Genomic DNA, 17,639 nt, shown 5'->3' on the forward strand with positions numbered 1-17,639 from the left:
ATTCTCAAGGTAATCCCTCTTAAGCTATTTTAAGATATGGTATCAGGTTCTGCCACAGATAGTGTTACCACGCGTGTTGCGTGGATGTTTCCGCGGAGGGTGAAAAGGCACGTAAAAAAGCCGCTTGGACTGTCCATGTTAGCAAAATCCGCGTCAGAGGATTTGTCTTTTGGGTTTCTGAAGCCACTTGTGAGGGATTATCTTATGAATAACCCTCTAAACCTTCCCTTCATCCCCTCTTGATCTTGGTTGTCCTCTCCATTCCCATGCTGTTTAATAATTCTCCTTACGGGAGTTAATCATGACACCATTTCCTTAAGTACCAAAAAGGTTTGTAATTTCAAAGCAGCACTACAGAATACGGGAAGTCAGTGAAACATACCACATGCAGGGTAGCAGTCTTCGGGTCAATAACGATAATATCACCATCCTCTATCAGTCCTATTGGACCCCCAACTTGAGCTTCAGGTGACACGTGACCTATCATGATGCCATGAGAAGCACCGCTGAATCTTCCATCTGTTACTAAGGCCACTTCCTTCCCCAGGCCTGCTCCAACCAGGGCGCCACTGGGTACCAACATTTCTGGCATCCCTGGGCTAAGAGGAATGAAACAGATGTGTTTGAAGATGAAACTTTCTCGATATGCTCTGCAATGTTTGAACATGACTGTACACCGAGGCTCTGGTTTGTAAATACACTAGAGGTCCGATAACAACGCACGGATTGCTGGAAACTTACCTCCCTCGTGGTCCTTCATACCGAATAACAAGCACATCTCCAGCTTTAATCTATTGATGAAATAAAACATACAAATTAACAGTTCTATTCTCAGAAGAATATCCAGCTTTAAAATGAGCCTGGAAACAGGACTGAACGCCTAACCGTTGACATTCATTCTTAAATTCTCAAACTCATTTACAAGTCATCAAGTTTGAAAAAAAAAATCAAAGCCAAGACGGTGTTAGGATATCTCATCTTAACTGGCATAAATTTGTGCGGTTTCATTGCTCCGTTTTCTCCTTAGTTATTGTCAAGAAGATACATCTAACACTTATGACTTCAGACACTGTTTTACCAAATTATCAAGCACCTCAAAGTTCGACAAAAATACTCCAGTGCACGTTGTATTATCTAACACGGTCTCTCGTCCCGTGTTCTCGTGACTCCACTGGAACTGATCGACAAAGAAGACACGGTATAATTCAAGTAAATTTTGAAGTTTTGTATTTCAAATTTAATACTTGATATTCTGCGCTAAACCAAGGAAGACACAAGAAAGAGTTTCTGGTTGAGCATGACACAGGTTTGTGGGTAAGCAGGTTGGCTGTCGTCGCGTGACTTGTCTATAAAGCCAGCTGTCTTTTACTAATTTCGACCAGACTAGAGCAGGAAGACTACCTGTCGCACCAGTAAAAACAAAGAGTACACGCCCAAATATATCTTTCATGCGATGTTAAGCCCTAGCCAAACGGACTAGCAAGTAACTTGTGTCTACTAACGCTCCATTTGCACGTAAGTCGACGCAAGTTTTTCACCGTTTCGCAACCCAGTTTAAGTCAATGGAAGTTGACTGACGTCCATTCGTTGTTATAGCAACCTACTAGCCAATGAATTACAGGATATATCTACCTTGAAATGGTTTTTAATGTGGCTAAATATCATTTAGGCAAGGTTAAACTCAAGCTAATGCAGCCAGCCAGCGTGCCCATCCAGCTAATATGATTTAGGCAAGCTAAATATGAGCTTATGCAGCCAGCGGTTTCCCCGTTTGGGAGTATGTGACCTGTGGGGCGGCCTTCAGGGGTTTTGCAGGGGTTTATGGTTCATTGCATAATTGTTGTAGTGTATTCAGCTGATTGTTACGGATCAGTTGCACTGCTTTGCTCGCGAATCATTGGGGATTCTTGCACCCTCTCCTCCCTAAGTATTAAGTACTTGATTAAGTATAAGTATTAAGGGTAAGTATTCTTCAGGTAAGTAGTTTCCACTGAATTTCTTTCGGTGTGACGGTGCCGGTCAGCGGACGCTCATTGGGTGGTTCCTGCTTTCCAGGGTTGCCATAGATACCTCCCAGCGGCTTGTGGCTTTGGCACCCCGCTAACCTTTAAGGCACCAGTTCCCAAACTCATCTATTTGTGATGAGTTTAATTGCGACTTGCGTGTACTTGCGAGGAAACTTGCAAGTCTGTTTTCCAGTCAACATAACTCTCTGCGTAAGTTCAACTTCCGGCTACTTGCGACTCCGTTTGACTAGCGTTTTAAAAAGATTTGAAACCATCACTGTGGACAGTGTGCGATGTCCCGAGCTTAAGCAGCCGATCACAGCTCGTAAAAACAGGTTTTACAGGCTCGTTTCTGTATGTTATGATATAACGTGAAACTCGCCTTTCCATTCATGACACTCTGAAATGCTCGCTCCTCTCCGTCAAATATTACTGCCTGCAAAGAAATTGATAGAGAAAAACATGACTTCAGACTATTTCCATGGCAACGATACAGTGCTGAGTAAAAAAATTTAAAAACAGAGACAATTTGGAAAGGCTTACTGTCTTTTTACATTTATAGGGGTCAATCGCTTTAAACAAACGTTTGTCTATAACAGAACTAACGCACACTCGATGATACAGCCCTTAATGACTGTGAAACCTACTTGGTTTGTCTAGTTGACAAGTTTTTTCTTTCTTATTTCTTTTTTTTCTTTTAATCTTTTCAATCTGGAGAAATTGACACACGTGAAAAAAGACGCCTTGGAATGAGAAGACAATATTTTTCAGACAAATGGCTGGGTAATTAGTTTAAATGAATGGTCCCTGTTTGTAAAAAGTCTTACTGGATATTACCAATACCAAGGAGAGCTAGTTTCCTGATGGTTAGCATGTTGGACCTTCATAGCTAGGATTGCTATGTTGTGTTCTCGGACTAGAACTGGTCTTAATCATGCGGCTAAAGCTTTAGAATATTCATTGTATCAGGGTTGTGTTAGCACAAGCTACCCACCGGTCCACGAAACGCTCCAGATATATCCTTTCCGCTTAACTTGAGAACAGCACTCGCTGGAGCCAAGTTCCCCTTCAAAATGAATGAGACTTTTTGTTGATGTCCAATAAAGCTATACTCAGAGAATACAAGCACTTCGTGGTTCGTCAACTTTATGAGCTGTATTCAATGGTACAGCCCGCTTCCCGTCCCTTAGACTTGAAATCTCTCTCCCACTAGAATAATAAGATGCACTGAACATGGTATTCATGTTCACTTACAAAACCACATGAACGACTTTTTGAACCATGGCTTTCCTGTGTGTGCCATACGATTGGTTATTGCTTTCATTTCCAAGATGGATGATAATACTGAACAGATTGTCAGACATTTCTACAAAACCGTTTAGACAGTGAACAGATGTGTCTTACTGCTTTCCTGTGTCTGCACCAAAGCTAAGTTCAACAGTTCATCAAGATGTTTCCAAGCAGATGGTTTCCTGTTTTCTCATCACCTGTCTCCTTGACAATGAATCGATAATGCAAAACGAAACAAGATGCTCATCGCAACTTGCATTTTCAGTGGACTGAGTCGGGCATGGAGCGAGAGTAGAAGCGCTTGGTGTGCTCCGGCTTAGTGTGAATCTATGGGAGTTTTTTGAAGTTTTTAATGGAAGATTTATTTCAAAAACATAAAAGAAAAAGCAGAAAGAGTAGCTCTACCTCTAGCGAGGAGGATAACCGACCATCTGAAGATAAAAGATCGAAACTTGACCTGTCAGAAGAGGATTGCGGAATCGACGAAGTGCATTCAGTACTAGAAATGGCGGAAGACGTGTTGCCTAAACTTGACATCGTCCTTAAAAAACTGTAGGCGATGGAAACAAAACACGACAACCTTGGAAGCTATGTCAAAAACGTGGACGCTAAAGTAAATGCGTTAACTAGGAAAGTGGAAACTCTGGAGGCGACAACAAGAAATGCAATGAAGTCTATCGAAGAGCACGACAGAGGATTGGCGTTCCTGAACAGCGAGGTCGAAGGGTTAAAGAAACTGGAGAAAGACTGCACCGCTCTCAGACAAGAGGTTCTGTACATGGGAGTTTACCAAAGGAGAGAAAACCTTCGTTTTTATGGTGCAGAGGACACGCGGCAAGTGCTGATAGATTTCTTGCAGTCAGAGCTTGGCATCGACGACGCCAGCGATATAGAATTTCAGAGAGTTCACAGCGCCCAAACCTTGACAGATCATCGCACGTTTCCTGCGCTATCCGGATCGTGAAAGGGTCATGAGCAACGCTACGAAATTGAAAGGTAAAAATTTTGGAATATCTGCGGACTTGCCTAAAGAAATTGTTGATCAAAGAAAGGTGTTGCCTAATTTTTTTGCTGCAAAGAAGGCTGGCAAGTCGGCCTATTTCAGTAGGGCCGAGCCTAATAAACTGTTTATTGATGGCACATTATTTTCTGCTTAGACTTGCCACTCAGACTATGTTTTCTTTTTTTTTCTATTCCGTTTTTGAAATGTAACGGAGCCACAAAGTTAATTTATACTGTCTGTATTTACCATTCTAGTTGCAAGACCTTGTCTGTTGGTAGCTTAATTAACAGCTTTACGCTGGCTGCTATTTTAATACCTTTTTCCACATTATTGTGTAACGTGTTTGTTCTTTGTATGTTTTCAATACTGTTGTTTTTTGTCATTATTCGGTTTTCATTTTTCGGGAGGCTTTATCACCTCATTCTAATTTTCGTCGCACATAAGTCCTTCACATTGTTTTCTCACACAAAGGAGCAAGGTAAAAGTTATTTTTCTGTACTTAATTTGTCTAATTCACAAAGCGCAATGTAAATTTTGGATTGTTATCACTCAATGCTCGGGGAATTCGAACTTTTGAGAAGTGAAAGTCAAACAGAAGTCGAGTCCCTGAGCACTTATTCTTTCATTGCAATGAAACAAAATCTTTCTGGCAGTTGCTTTGTTCCTGGATTTCTGAAAAAAAGGTAATCTCGACATCCTTAACGCTAGAAAATGTTATCTTTGGAGTATTCAATGTCACAGAGGACTTTCATATTCTAAACCATATTATTTTATTAGCTAAATATTATATTTATAACTGTAAATTAAATATCATACATCCTTCTCTTAAGGTCTTCATAGCCAAGGTTAAAGCAACTTGCCAGATTGAACAGAAAATTGCAGCTAACAGCAATAAATTGGCAAAACATTATAAAAAATGGAACAAATTTCTACCTTGCTTCAGTTAATTTAGTTTATGTTTTGTGATGATGTATGTAGAGATCTATTTATATTTACATTGTAATAGGCTTCTTTACCTCCCCTTTTCTTCTTCTTTTTTTGTGTGTGTGTATCCCTTTTTAATGTAAAATTGTAAAACTAGCATTACAGTATCTCTTTGCTTGTCCATTGCACAACTTACAAATAAAAACAATAAAATACAAAAAAAAACTTGCATTTTCACCTTCAAAATCAAGATGTGCCTGCCAGCAGGTGCCACAGAAGACGATACTGGATAAACAATATCCTGAAACAAATGATAAGCAACACATAGTTTCAGACAAAGATCACCTGCTGAAAAAAATAGCTGGCTGAGCCAGCCATTTCTAAGGACATTTATTGGGAAAACCAAAATCTGAATCCTAAATACTTGATCCTTTACATCAATCTCAATACACAATAAAAAATTACAAAATTTAGAAATGAAGGCACGTCACTTATAGCTGGTTTTCATAAAGTCCTCTGTCCGGGTCAAATTAGAATCTCGAAATGTTGGTATTTCAGAAGGAGTAACCGGACAAAAAATCTTCAGCGCTGGGCGACAACAAACTCAACACATACATGACATCAAACCGGAATTGAAACCAGGCTACAGTGGGAGACGGGTGCTAACACCACTGCGCCATGCCTTTACCCCACTTAGGGGGGATTCCGTAGATCAACCCTAGAACCTGGACCCGGTATTTCGAAAATAGGGTTGTCTTTTGCTTTTCTCACCCTGTCCTAGAAGAAAGAGAGCATCACCTTGGGATTCGTAAAGCAAAGTTCAAACGCTGCAACAGTGCTAACCAATGCATTGAAGTGCCCAAGGTGGATGTCCTTGCCACCACATACAACCACAATCACAAACAAGACCACACCAAAAAGCAAGAACACCAAAACGACTCGCACAATCGTTATGCCAAACAACCACCGCCACAACTACAACCATCCCCTTAAGGGCCCATTAACCGATTTATGCGCGCGCTCGCGCGCGTTGCTAATGAGGTGAAATTTCACTTCCGGTTACTTACGTCAGCCTGAGCGCGGAAAATAAAAACAACTCAATAATTCGCTTACATTTTAGATGTTTTTCTTTGTTTTTCACAAAATGCAAAGTAAAAAAAGCACAAGCAAACACAAAATAAGAGAAAGACAGAAAAACAAGAGCAATAGAAAGAGAAAAACTAACCCCATGCGGCTTTCTTTGATCTTACCGAAGTGCGCTGGTAGTGTAAATTGCGCGCGCGCTAATAGGGTAACTTCCAATATATATCGGGCGCACTTCCGGTTTCTTTAAATGCTAAAGGAAACGCTGTTTTTCATTCAATCTAGCCTTTTTCGACGGATTTCGATCAAAGCCAACGTTGGAAAGATAGCTATGCATCCCTCTTTCAAAATCATGCTTTTTTTCAGAAAATTGCGATTTTTTTAATATTTTGAAATTCTCTCAAAATCTGACCTTTTAGAAATGAAACAAAATCTATGCATAGCGTAATGAGGATTTAAATTAAAATATTAAATCAATGAAAAAAATCCCGATAAAGTAATTTGCCTGGGAGCCTTTGCGTTTTTTCAGTATTAGTCACATGACCATGGACGTGGCCTGATGACGTCATCACTAGTGTTACTAATCATGAAAAAGTTAATACACATGAAATAACTCTGGACTAACTAAAAATGATGAGGTTATATGAAAATAAATTTTCCTTAGCAACGGCTCGAAAAGATCGATTAATGGCCCTTAACTAGAACCATCCTCAGAACTACAACCACCGCCACAACTACAACCATTCGCGCAACTACATCCATCCCCAAAACTACAACCATCGGCAAAACTACAACCATCGCCAGAACTACAACCACTGCCACAACTACAAGCATCGCCACAACTACAACTATCGCCACAACTACAACAATCACAAATACACCCAAACCCACAATTACAGCCAAATCCACAACTACAACCATCCCCACAACTAAAACCATTCCCAGAAGTAGAACCAAATACACAACTACAACCATTGCCCAAACTACAACCATCGCCAGAACTATAACCATCGCGAAAACTACAACTATCTCCAGAACTACAACAATCGCCACAACTTCAACCATCGCCACAACTACAACTATCCCAACAACTACAACCATTGCCACAACTACAACAATGATAATTACACCCATCCCGAGAAGTACAACCATCGCCACAACAACAACCATCCCCACAACCACAACCATAACCAGAACTACAACCATCCGCACAACTACAACCATTCCCACAACTAAAACCATCCCCACAACTACAAGCATCCCCACAACTACAAGCATCGCCACAACTACAACCACCACAAATACACCCAAACCCACAACTACAACCAAATCTACAACTACAACCATCGCCATAACTACAACCATCCCCAAAACTAAAACCATTCCCAGAACTAGAACCAAATCCACAACTACAACCATTGCCCCAACTACAACCATCGCCAGAACTACAACCATCGCCAGAACTACAACCATCGCGACAACTTCAACCATCACCACAACTACAACTATCCCAACAACTACAACCATTGCCACAACTACAACAATCATAACTACACCCATCCCCAGAACTACAACTATTGCCACAACTACAACCATCGGCACAACAACCATCCCCAGAGCTAGAAATATCGCCACAACTACAACCATCACCAGAACTGCAACCATCCTCTCAACTACAACCATTGCCACAACTACAACCATTTCCACAACTACAAACATCCCCACAACTTTAACCATCCCGACAACTACAACCATATGCACAACTACAACCATCCCCTCAACTACAACCATCCCCACAATACACACTTACGCCATAAGCCGGAAGTAGCATGAAAGCTAGGCCTAGGGGCCCTCCACATATTTCCCGCGAACTTTGAAAGAGTAAACATGGAGGCAGAAACCTCTTCGATTCGCAATTTAGAAGTGGAAAAGTTGAAACCAGAAGATATTCCTGGTCCAGTCATAGAAAGTGAAAGTCAGATTGGAAAGTGGACACTGGAAAAATGAAAGTTTGGTTGAAATGTAGACGCCTAAATTAGCAAGGAAATAAAAAGGAACTGTTAGAAAAGTAATAACTCGCAAATGAAGTTTTCAACAATAACTTTTCAGTTCTTCCAAATTTTGTTCCGATGGATGCGTTTCAACATATCAAAAATTCTGGCAAGTCTATTAAGAAGTATGACAATGTTAATGTTGTTGTGAACTCAAATGACAACGGGTTACGGATGATGAGATTTGTCCATGACTTACAAGGATCCACAAAAAAAAATTATGTCTTTGTGAGAGCCTGCTGTTGGGCCTCTTACAAGAGAGATCGTAAATACAAGATTTATTTAACAGTGCAAGGAGGCAGTACGTGTACTGATAAAATTAAATCAGCATCCTGTGATTGTCAGTGCCCAGCATCCAAAAGCGAATGCTGCTGTCATGTAATGGCAGTTATTTGGAAACTGAAAGACATGACAAGAAAGGGAGAATTGAAAGAGTGCGACAATAGAACATGTACGTCAAAACCGCAACAATGGGGCAAGGGAGGAAAAAGAGAAGTTAACTGTTCACCAGTAATGACTACAAGTATTGTAAAACCAAGGCATGCCTGTGATGGGCCAGGTAAAAGAAAAAGGGGGATACATAGTCAATTCTATGATCCTAGACCGGTGAAGCCAAGAAAAATTGACTGACTTCATAGTTAAATTAAAGGAAAATCTTCAAGAGATCAATCCAAAACTTCCATTTGCTTTGATGCTGCCAGAAGACAGAAATATTCCTGCTGTAAACACCTTGATTGGGCCAAAGGCAAGAGGATCAGTGCTCCACAAACAGCTTCAAGGATTTTAAATGGTTAGCACAAATCCTGTCACCTCCTGTGATCCAATTTCTTACCAGTCACCCAATCCAGCAATGAATGGAAGTAGTAACGAAAGTGGGCATATTCCTACCCAAACAAATTCAAATGTTACTGATGGTCATTTTACCAACCACTCAGAAAATTCTACTGACAGTCAGCCCACGCATACACCCATTGAACCCGAGTGTCTCAACAACAGTTCCCCCAGCCAAGGTTTAACCAATTTTCCTCTACTACCCAACAAATGTTGTGAGGAAACTGTTGACTTGAATATATTTTCTAATGCTCCAAACATCTTGAATAAGGTTCAAGTATCCCTTCAAGCAGCACAGGAGCTTTACGCCAAGACAACTGGTCAAGCAAATAACAATGTATGGTATGAGGAGAGAAAACACCGCATCACAGCGTCAAAGTGTGGCAAAATTTTGAAAAGAAAGAGTCAGCCTACACCTGAATTTATCCGAGCAATCTGTGATCCAGTTGATATCAGCAACTTGCCCTTTATTAAATATGGCAGAGAAAATGAGGACAAAGTTGCAGTTATGTATGTAAAAAAAAAATGCAAGAGGAAGGGAACACTGGACTGAGAGTGGCAGAATTTGGTTTATGTGTCAACCCATCCCTACCTCATTTAGGGGCGTCTCTAGATCGTGTTGTTTTTATTCCATGTCAAATGATAAGTTTGGAGGAGTGGAGATAAAAACTAACCCAAAGGCAGGATCCATGGGTCTCTCAATAGCTCAAACTGTTGGCCACCCATCTCTTACAGCAAACCATTTTGTGGTTTCAAAAGATGGGCAAATTATTCTGAACGCTGACCATTCATACTATTATCAACTTCAGGGTCCGTTGGGCCTTTCTATGATGTCATGGATTGATTTTGTGGCACATTCAGGCATAGGAGACACTCAAATAACGAGTGTTTCCTGACAAAGACTTGTGGTCCAAAACTATGGTTTCTAAATTGAACTCATTTTATTTCAACCATGCTCTGGACTTTTTCTTGTTAAATGAACCTAAAACTTATTAACATTGAAGAAATGTTCTTGTACAATGAATTTAGTCCACATGAACTGACCTCAAGTAAACACAGTAACTTTCAAAATGTCAAAATTAGACTGAAAGAATAGGGTTTTGAAAATTGACAATGATGCAACAGTCCACAACTGATTTATGCAGCCATGCATAGACAATGGTACTACTTGATCAAATATGTGCCATGCCTTCGCCCGTTTGATTGATCTTTCCACGTGGATCCTCACATTAGCAATGCTCATAGTCTCAAAGCATTCGTCCTTTGTGAATTGATCCTGCACTGACTGTCTTTTGGACGGAATATACAAACTTGCACCTTTCAAGGATATAAGACCGTGTTCACCAAATCCTTTGACAGCAAGGTATTTATCCCCAGGCTCCACAAGACTTCAGAAGTCACTCTTTTCCACTTTTTCTCTGTCACTTATGCGGCCAGGATACAGGTGGTTGACAAAAGTCACCCAACAGTTGGGAGTGGTGCAAATAAAGCCATAATATGTATTGTGGGATTTGTAATCAGAGTACATTTCAGAATGTGTTTGATAGTCCTTTAGCAGTGGAAAATCCCGCGGATATCTTGATACTGGCCTTTAAATCCCTCAGGCAGATACTTCTTGATCTTATCCTTGGAAACCCATATTGGCAGGCTTCCCAGCATGATGTACAGATAGTTTACCCATGTCACTAAAATATCAGAAACTGTAGCTACAGAAACGCCATGCCTGTGTGCCAGATCCCTCAGTTTCATATAATCCTAATCTAATTCTGGTAAAAAACACCCTTAGTTGATCTATTGGATCAATATTACAGCTCCTTTCCCTTTCTTTGTCTACTTCATGTAGATATGGAAATGTAGCAGTAAAGTGCTTTTGTTTCGAGCAAAATTCCAACTAATTAAAGACTATGCACGGGGTTTAACATAATCCCATTGAGTATTGTAATTTGAGTATTGTAATTTGTAATTAGAGTATTGTAATTTGGAAAACCCGTATAAAAGAAAATATCATCATCACTATTCTTAAATCTTTCTATACAAAACTTGGAAAGTAACAATTGACGTTTTAAATCTGCAACGACCTCTGCCAAATCCTCATTTTGATGCTCATTTTCAATTTTTACCTTGCTGGTTTCCAGTGGATCACCTTTATTCTCTGAACATACAACCGAGTATGTGATTGTCGATTTCGCCTCTCTTCTTTCGCACTGCTTTGCCCTTTCGATCTCATGGCATGACGCTTTGGTCTACTGAAACCGTGAAGGAGTAGCAGTTGGCAAACGATCTTTCCTTTTCCCACTTAAACTGCGCTTGTAGTCTGTAGAAACAAAATGTTCGGAGCAGCAAAACAGGGACGTGTTTGATTTAAACTTGCTGTCAGATTGTTTCATTTTCACTGCCCATTCCATCCTACGTTGAGAATCTTTCGGAAATGCGTGGAACGTGAGGTCTTTTCTGTTATCCGACCTATTAGTACATAGCGCTGTGGCACAACATTTATGCGAGGTCTTTTGTGTAGCACTATTTGATCTTGCACTTTCTGACATAGCATCCGCCATAATTACTCATGCCAACTGGAGGGCCCTTAGGCCTCACTTTCATGTAACTTCCGGCTTATGGCGTAAGTGTGTATTACAACTATCCCCACGGCTACAACCATCGCCACAACTACAACGACCACCACAACTTATATAACAACCCTTGCCACAACTACAACCATCGCCACAACTACAACCATCGCCACAACGACAATCATCCCCACAACCACAACCATCCTGAGAACTGCAACCATCGCCACAACTACAAGCATCTCCACAATTACAACCATCCCCAGAGCTACAACCACCGCGACAACTACAACCAGCATCACAAGTTACAGTACCGCCTGGAGTCATATGCACATCGGCCGCGGGTTTCACGAGGTGGACGCGTGGGCAGTGCACAAGGTTTGCCCATGTGTCCACCTCGGAAAGAACAAACGAAGCACGAGACGAAACCGAGACAAAGCCTAGGGAATCACGCGTTCTTCAATAACCACGTCTTCGTGCTCTTAATTGCTTTTGTTTTCGTCGGCATTGCCTTGTATTGTTTAGTGTTAGACCACAATACCCAAGAGATTGGTATCAGAAACCTTAAAGAAAACACATTGAGCAGAATAAATTCATCGGATAACTGAAGATGTCTTAACGATATATACCGCCTGCGGAAAGAGCTTGGCGTTGTGAAAAAGGTCCTATTTTGTTTTTAACATCGCAATATTTCATGGTATTTCTTGGTATGTAAATGTACTTTAAAACGAAGGAATGCGCAATCTTAGGCTTAAGCTTACATTAAGTGTATCTAAAGCGAATTGACTATCGGAAATTCATGAGTGCTATTAACAGAGTCGCGCTTCGGTTAATTGCATGTGTTTCGCCAATATTGAAGCCTGTTGTTGACAAATAAGCGTATTTTCTCCTTTGAAATGACAAGAAAAAGTTTGGAAAAATAGAAAAACGATCTCTGGTTAAAAATTTTGTTTAAAACGAGCTTTCGACTACCAGTCTGTAGTCTTTAACGAGTAATAGATAGAAAGCGCGAAGGTTAAAAATATATACTAAGTAAAGTGTGAAAGAACAAAATTATAATAAAAACAATAGAAATGCTTGTGTGCGAGTAAAAGATGCTAATGTGAGGTTCAAAATAAAATTAAATATTGTCTTGGTAATTGTTACGCATTATTGTCAGCATGGTTCGTAATTGCTGTGTGCCAGGATTCCAAAGTTTTTCTAACCATGCTGACAATAATGCGAAACAATTACCAAGACAATATTCAATTTTATTTTGAACCTCACATTAGCATTTTTTACTCGCACACAAGTATTTCTATTGTTTTTATTATAATTTTGTTCTTTCACACTTTTCTTAGTACATATTTTGACGTTCGCGCTTTCTATCTATTACTCGTTAAAGACTACAGACTGGTAGTCGAAAGCTCGTTTTAAACAAAATTTTTAACCAGAGATCGTTTTTCTATTTTTCCAAATGTCTTATCCTGGTTACTCATCTATTTTTAAAGAAAATGTTTATTTACCATTTTCAATTCGAATATCTTTTATTTCCAGTATCCAAGTCGAGCCTCTTTATGTTCTAATACATCTAAAGGACCCAAAGCACTTGAACCAAAGCTAATCAACTTGGGACTTGGCGCCAGAAGTTGCGTAGTAAAGGCGAATTATTTGCATAAGTTACATATGGTGTTGCCGGCATTGTGTTGAGTGATGCCGTAAAATTTTCCTAAATGGAAAACAATCAAACACGACGAAAATAAATATTCCACATCTTCACTGATACGGATTTAAAACGGCAGCATTCAACAAAAGAGACAAACAAACTCCTTGGACAATAAATCGTGTCGTGCCAGGGGCTTGTTACATGTGATGGAACGTTCCTTTGTTATGTAATCAAAAAGCTTCTTGTTAAATCACCATTAAATCTGCTTGGTTATCACCTGGTCAACCTATTGGTCAAGGAAGATGGTGGTAACTTCGGAATTTGTTAAATTAAGAGTTTTACGCTTGTTGAAGCAAGGAAAGAAAATTTCCGAAACAGTTGGGGAATTAAAAGGTATAGATGACGTAAAGAAGTTGCTTCGGAAAATGAGGACCAATTCGTCGATTGCAGACAAAACAAGTCCTGGACCTACTCAAAAACTTCTCCGGCAGCATCTCGATTTCATTGATTGAAAACTTGAGGAAAATGATGAACTGACCGCACCCGGTAGGTTTAATATCTTCTTTTTTACAAAAGACGTTTTCCTTAGGTAATGTTCTAGCAAATCACTAAACTGCCCGCCTATAAACACTCATAGGACTTCAACGGCTCTTGTTGACGGAGTGTGGCCTTAAAGTGTCGATTTCCGCAATAACGGCAGCCCGGCGGCGATTAGGATGGGAACGAACTGGTCCGAAGTACTGCCAGGTCATCCGGAAGCCCAATCGTGTTGCTCATTTGGCGTTTAGCAAAAGGTGTGGAAGCTGCCGAAGCCTTTGACGACGTCATCTTCACAGACGAGTCCAGCATTTGGATTGAACGTCATACAGTGGAACCTCGATTTAACGAAGTCGCTGGGGACCGGCTAAATTTGTTCGTTAAATCGAGGGTTCGTAATATCGAAAACCTTGATATAACGAATTTGAGGGGAAACGACCAAAATGTTCGTTATATCGAGGTCATAGTTAATGATTGATTTGTAATACAGGTGACTTCTGTCACACAATTCAATGCAATTTTCGTCACCCAGAAGTGCCCCGTTTTGAGATGCAATTCATTAAGCATGGTGGCTTTCAGTATCAATTATTTTCACTTTTGAGCAGACGCGCAGCTTTTGTTTAAAAAAGAGCGACACTTTCAGAGTAGCGATTCAAAAATGTTGCAACATAGAGGTTATACAGAAAATTGTCTATGTAAACAAGGAAACATTGTAATTCGTTATATCGAGGTAGATTTTACGTTTGGGCTTCCGGATTATGTTCATTATATCGAAGAATTCGTTCTATCGAGGTTCTATTCCATACATTTTACTGTAACTTTGGCCGGGACATAAAATATCGTTCGTTATATCGAGGACTTCGTTAAATAGAGGTTCGTTAAATCGAGGTTCCACTGTAGTAGAATCTGTTTCAGGAAAGAGGAAATGGCAGCCAAATTAAAGCCCATAGTTAAACACCCGTACGAGGTAAATGTATGGGCCAGCATATCAAAGCGAGGTGCAATGCCGATCGTCATCTTTACCGGCATCATGAAGTCAGATTTTTATGTTGAGAGCATCCTACGGGTTACCCTGTTACCCTTCGTAAACCAGACGTTCCCAGACGGATATCGCTTTCAACAGGATAACAATCCTAAACACAAAAGTGAGCATTCATGTCAATTGGGCTAACTTGAAATTTGAGAGTCAAAATGGTAGGTGAGATGACATGTGAAAAAGGCTCATATGCAAACTCTTTGTTGTCTTCCCAGGTCATCTGGCAATCATGTTCATCAGAGACAATGGTGTCAACTATTGGCCTACACCAGCGGAAAGTCCACACTTAAATCCAATAGAAATGTTGTGGCACGAACTCAAGCACTTCTTAGCAACCGTCATCAAGCCGCGTAACAAGGGGAGCTAGTGGAGGGAATTCGCTCTTTTTGGTCCAGAAGAGTAAGTCTAGAAAAGTGCCAACGCTACATTGGCCACTTACACAAGGTCCTTCCAGAGGTGATCAGGCGAGAGAGAAGAGCATCAGGTCACTGATCTGGCCACGCAGTTGCCCACAAAACAACGGCTCCTTTAGAAGCCACCAAATAGAAAAAAAGTCATAGCCAACACAATCATGCACAACCAAGTCATGGTTGTAAAAACAAGATTCCCTTTATAAATGTAACCTCCCTACGGCAGCTCTCTACTGAGTTATTTACAATATTGTGAGTTTGTGAATTCATGCCAACCGTGCCAAAATCATCTGTACAATTTGATCGCGCGATTAAGGCCAAGAGCCAACTTTGTAATACATGTACCCCTAGCTTTTGCCGACAATTATGTTAATAATTGTTTAAGGGAGGGTTACGCGCACGTCTGTATTATTATTCACCTGTGCATGCTTTTTGGCATGTGCCCAGTTTTTCATTGTTTATGAACCAATCGTAAGCAAGTTACCTAATTTTGCGTGCAAATAGCTGTAAAATCATCAGCCGTTGAATAAATTATACGGGTTAACACTAAATTCAACTGTCGACAGCGTCAGTAAAATACACTGAAATCTTCTGAGAATTTTGGTCATCTGTCAAGCAATGACTACCTTAATAGCATGTGATTACTGAACTACATCTGAGTGAGGCTTATAAACCGAAAACATTGTTAAAAAGCAAATAAAAGTATTTTGATTTAGAGGCTATTATTTATAAGTTCAATAGACCTTTTTCGCTTGAGCTGTTTGTTGTCCAATTACAGACCATGTGATATTCTCTAGAGAATTGTTCTTTTATTCATCTAAAAATTATTTATTCACAAACACGCGACTATTCGAAAATTTGAAAGAAAGAATTCTCAAGAGAGTCATCACATGGTCTGAAATGGGGCAACAACCCGCCCAGTCGAAAAAGGTCTATTCACCTTAAAGAAATTATGTGAATTTTTAAATAGTAACCTCCATTTGGCGCGAGAATATGCACGGATAAGTTGTCCACCATCGTTATCTTTTCCGAGAAGCGAATAGTTTTCCGAGAGCGTAGCTCGAGGAAAACTGTGAGCTTTGAGGAACAGATAATGTCCAAGGACAAAATGATATCCAAGCCATGGCGAAGAATGGCTTTTGTTTTAAGGACATATACTTACTTACTGGCATAAATTAATTTTGTCACACTAGAGCTCCCATGTGGATTCTCTATGAACTCTAATTGGTTGCGGTTTATCCCTTAGAAACGCAAATTTAACCATAATTTCTTGCAGTTGCGAATACCCAGTGGGACTGAACCATCGATCAACTGTACAAGCAGTCAACAGACGATAGAGTTCCGAGCAATCCCGTCGCTTCAAAAGCTTTACTCGTTACGATCATAAGATCATTTGGTAGTTAACCCTGTATCTCATTTGTGCCGGGCAGACGTGCTAAATCTTGATTAAATGCCGGTATTCTTTCCCCGAATCGGCTTTGTGGGCTTTAGAATCAATGTTATCAATGGTTTCAACAAAATTGTAAGCCTTCTGTGGCCTGTGGGAACCAATCTTGTCGTCTTTCCAGACTTCAATGACCAGAAGCGGCTAGTTTTACCTATTTTCGAATTTCACACACAATATCTGTCTTGTTCCATTCTGTTTCACTGTCTTATCCAGAACTGATCAATCATTCACGCGATACTCTCAGTTAAATGCGTTCGCGAGCCGAAGACTTTAGCGCGCTCTCCCATTCACGCTTGGAAGTTGTTGAAAATCGTAGTTATTTAAATAGCATGACAAAAGAGCGGCAGTGGTTTCAAACGTCGAATTTAATTCTGTCGTCAAAGATGGGAAGAAGTTTGCTTTGCTGAGGACCATTTTAAATAATAGAGACCTTAAGCAAACACTTGAGGCGGTTAGGTGGAGGCGGCGATGGCCGCGTGGGAGTTGGGTTGAGACCGCCTCCTCTAGGCGCGAAATTAGAATATTAAGCTTTCATAGAAGCGGCGGCGAGCGACGGCTGTTTTGCTTTCGTTTTCAGTGGTCCAATTTGACTTTGTTCGTGGATTTTACGAGCATAATGGCAACTTTTCGAGAAGTCCGAGACCTTCTAGCTGTTTCATGCTTTGAGGACATCATAGACGAGGATGAATTTCTGTTGTTGTGGGATCTACACTCGTCGAAAAATCTCGACTTGCCTTACGAAGACTACGGCCGATTTGACCTGGACGAGATGGACGATTCACAGTGTTGGCAGAGTTTAGAGTCAAGAAACG

At 40.4% G+C, this 17,639-nt stretch overlaps 2 protein-coding genes and 1 pseudogene across 6 annotated transcripts in view; 2 read left to right on the forward strand and 1 right to left on the reverse strand.

Moving 5' to 3' along the window:
* The window catches only part of LOC110055358 (uncharacterized), a 76,580-nt gene that overhangs the window by 900 nt on the left and 58,041 nt on the right, over positions 1-17,639 (reverse strand). For 4 of the 5 annotated variants that reach the window (XM_020761741.2, XM_020761742.2, XM_020761744.2 and 1 more), the window contains 5 exons: positions 5,462-5,524; positions 3,001-3,072; positions 2,389-2,442; positions 742-791; positions 383-599 (listed from right to left, as the gene is read on the reverse strand). In XM_020761741.2, coding sequence (XP_020617400.1) covers positions 383-599; positions 742-791; positions 2,389-2,442; positions 3,001-3,072; positions 5,462-5,524 — 456 coding nt within the window. The remainder of the gene's footprint in view (positions 1-382; positions 600-741; positions 792-2,388; positions 2,443-3,000; positions 3,073-5,461; positions 5,525-17,639) is intronic. The other variant, XM_089276259.1, reaches the window with a different exon arrangement.
* Positions 3,649-4,624, forward strand: LOC149100903 (uncharacterized; annotated as a pseudogene).
* LOC149100904 (uncharacterized) overlaps positions 17,165-17,639 on the forward strand; it is a 1,926-nt gene continuing 1,451 nt past the window's right edge. The window contains exon 1 of the mRNA XM_089276264.1: positions 17,165-17,639. This exon is cut by the window's right edge and continues 467 nt beyond it. The gene's annotated coding sequence lies outside the window, so the exon portion shown is untranslated.

The sequence above is a fragment of the Orbicella faveolata genome, unplaced genomic scaffold, assembly GCF_042242905.1.
Source record: "Orbicella faveolata isolate gen_17 unplaced genomic scaffold, um_ofav_v1 contig_4, whole genome shotgun sequence".
Taxonomy (NCBI): domain Eukaryota; kingdom Metazoa; phylum Cnidaria; class Anthozoa; order Scleractinia; family Merulinidae; genus Orbicella; species Orbicella faveolata.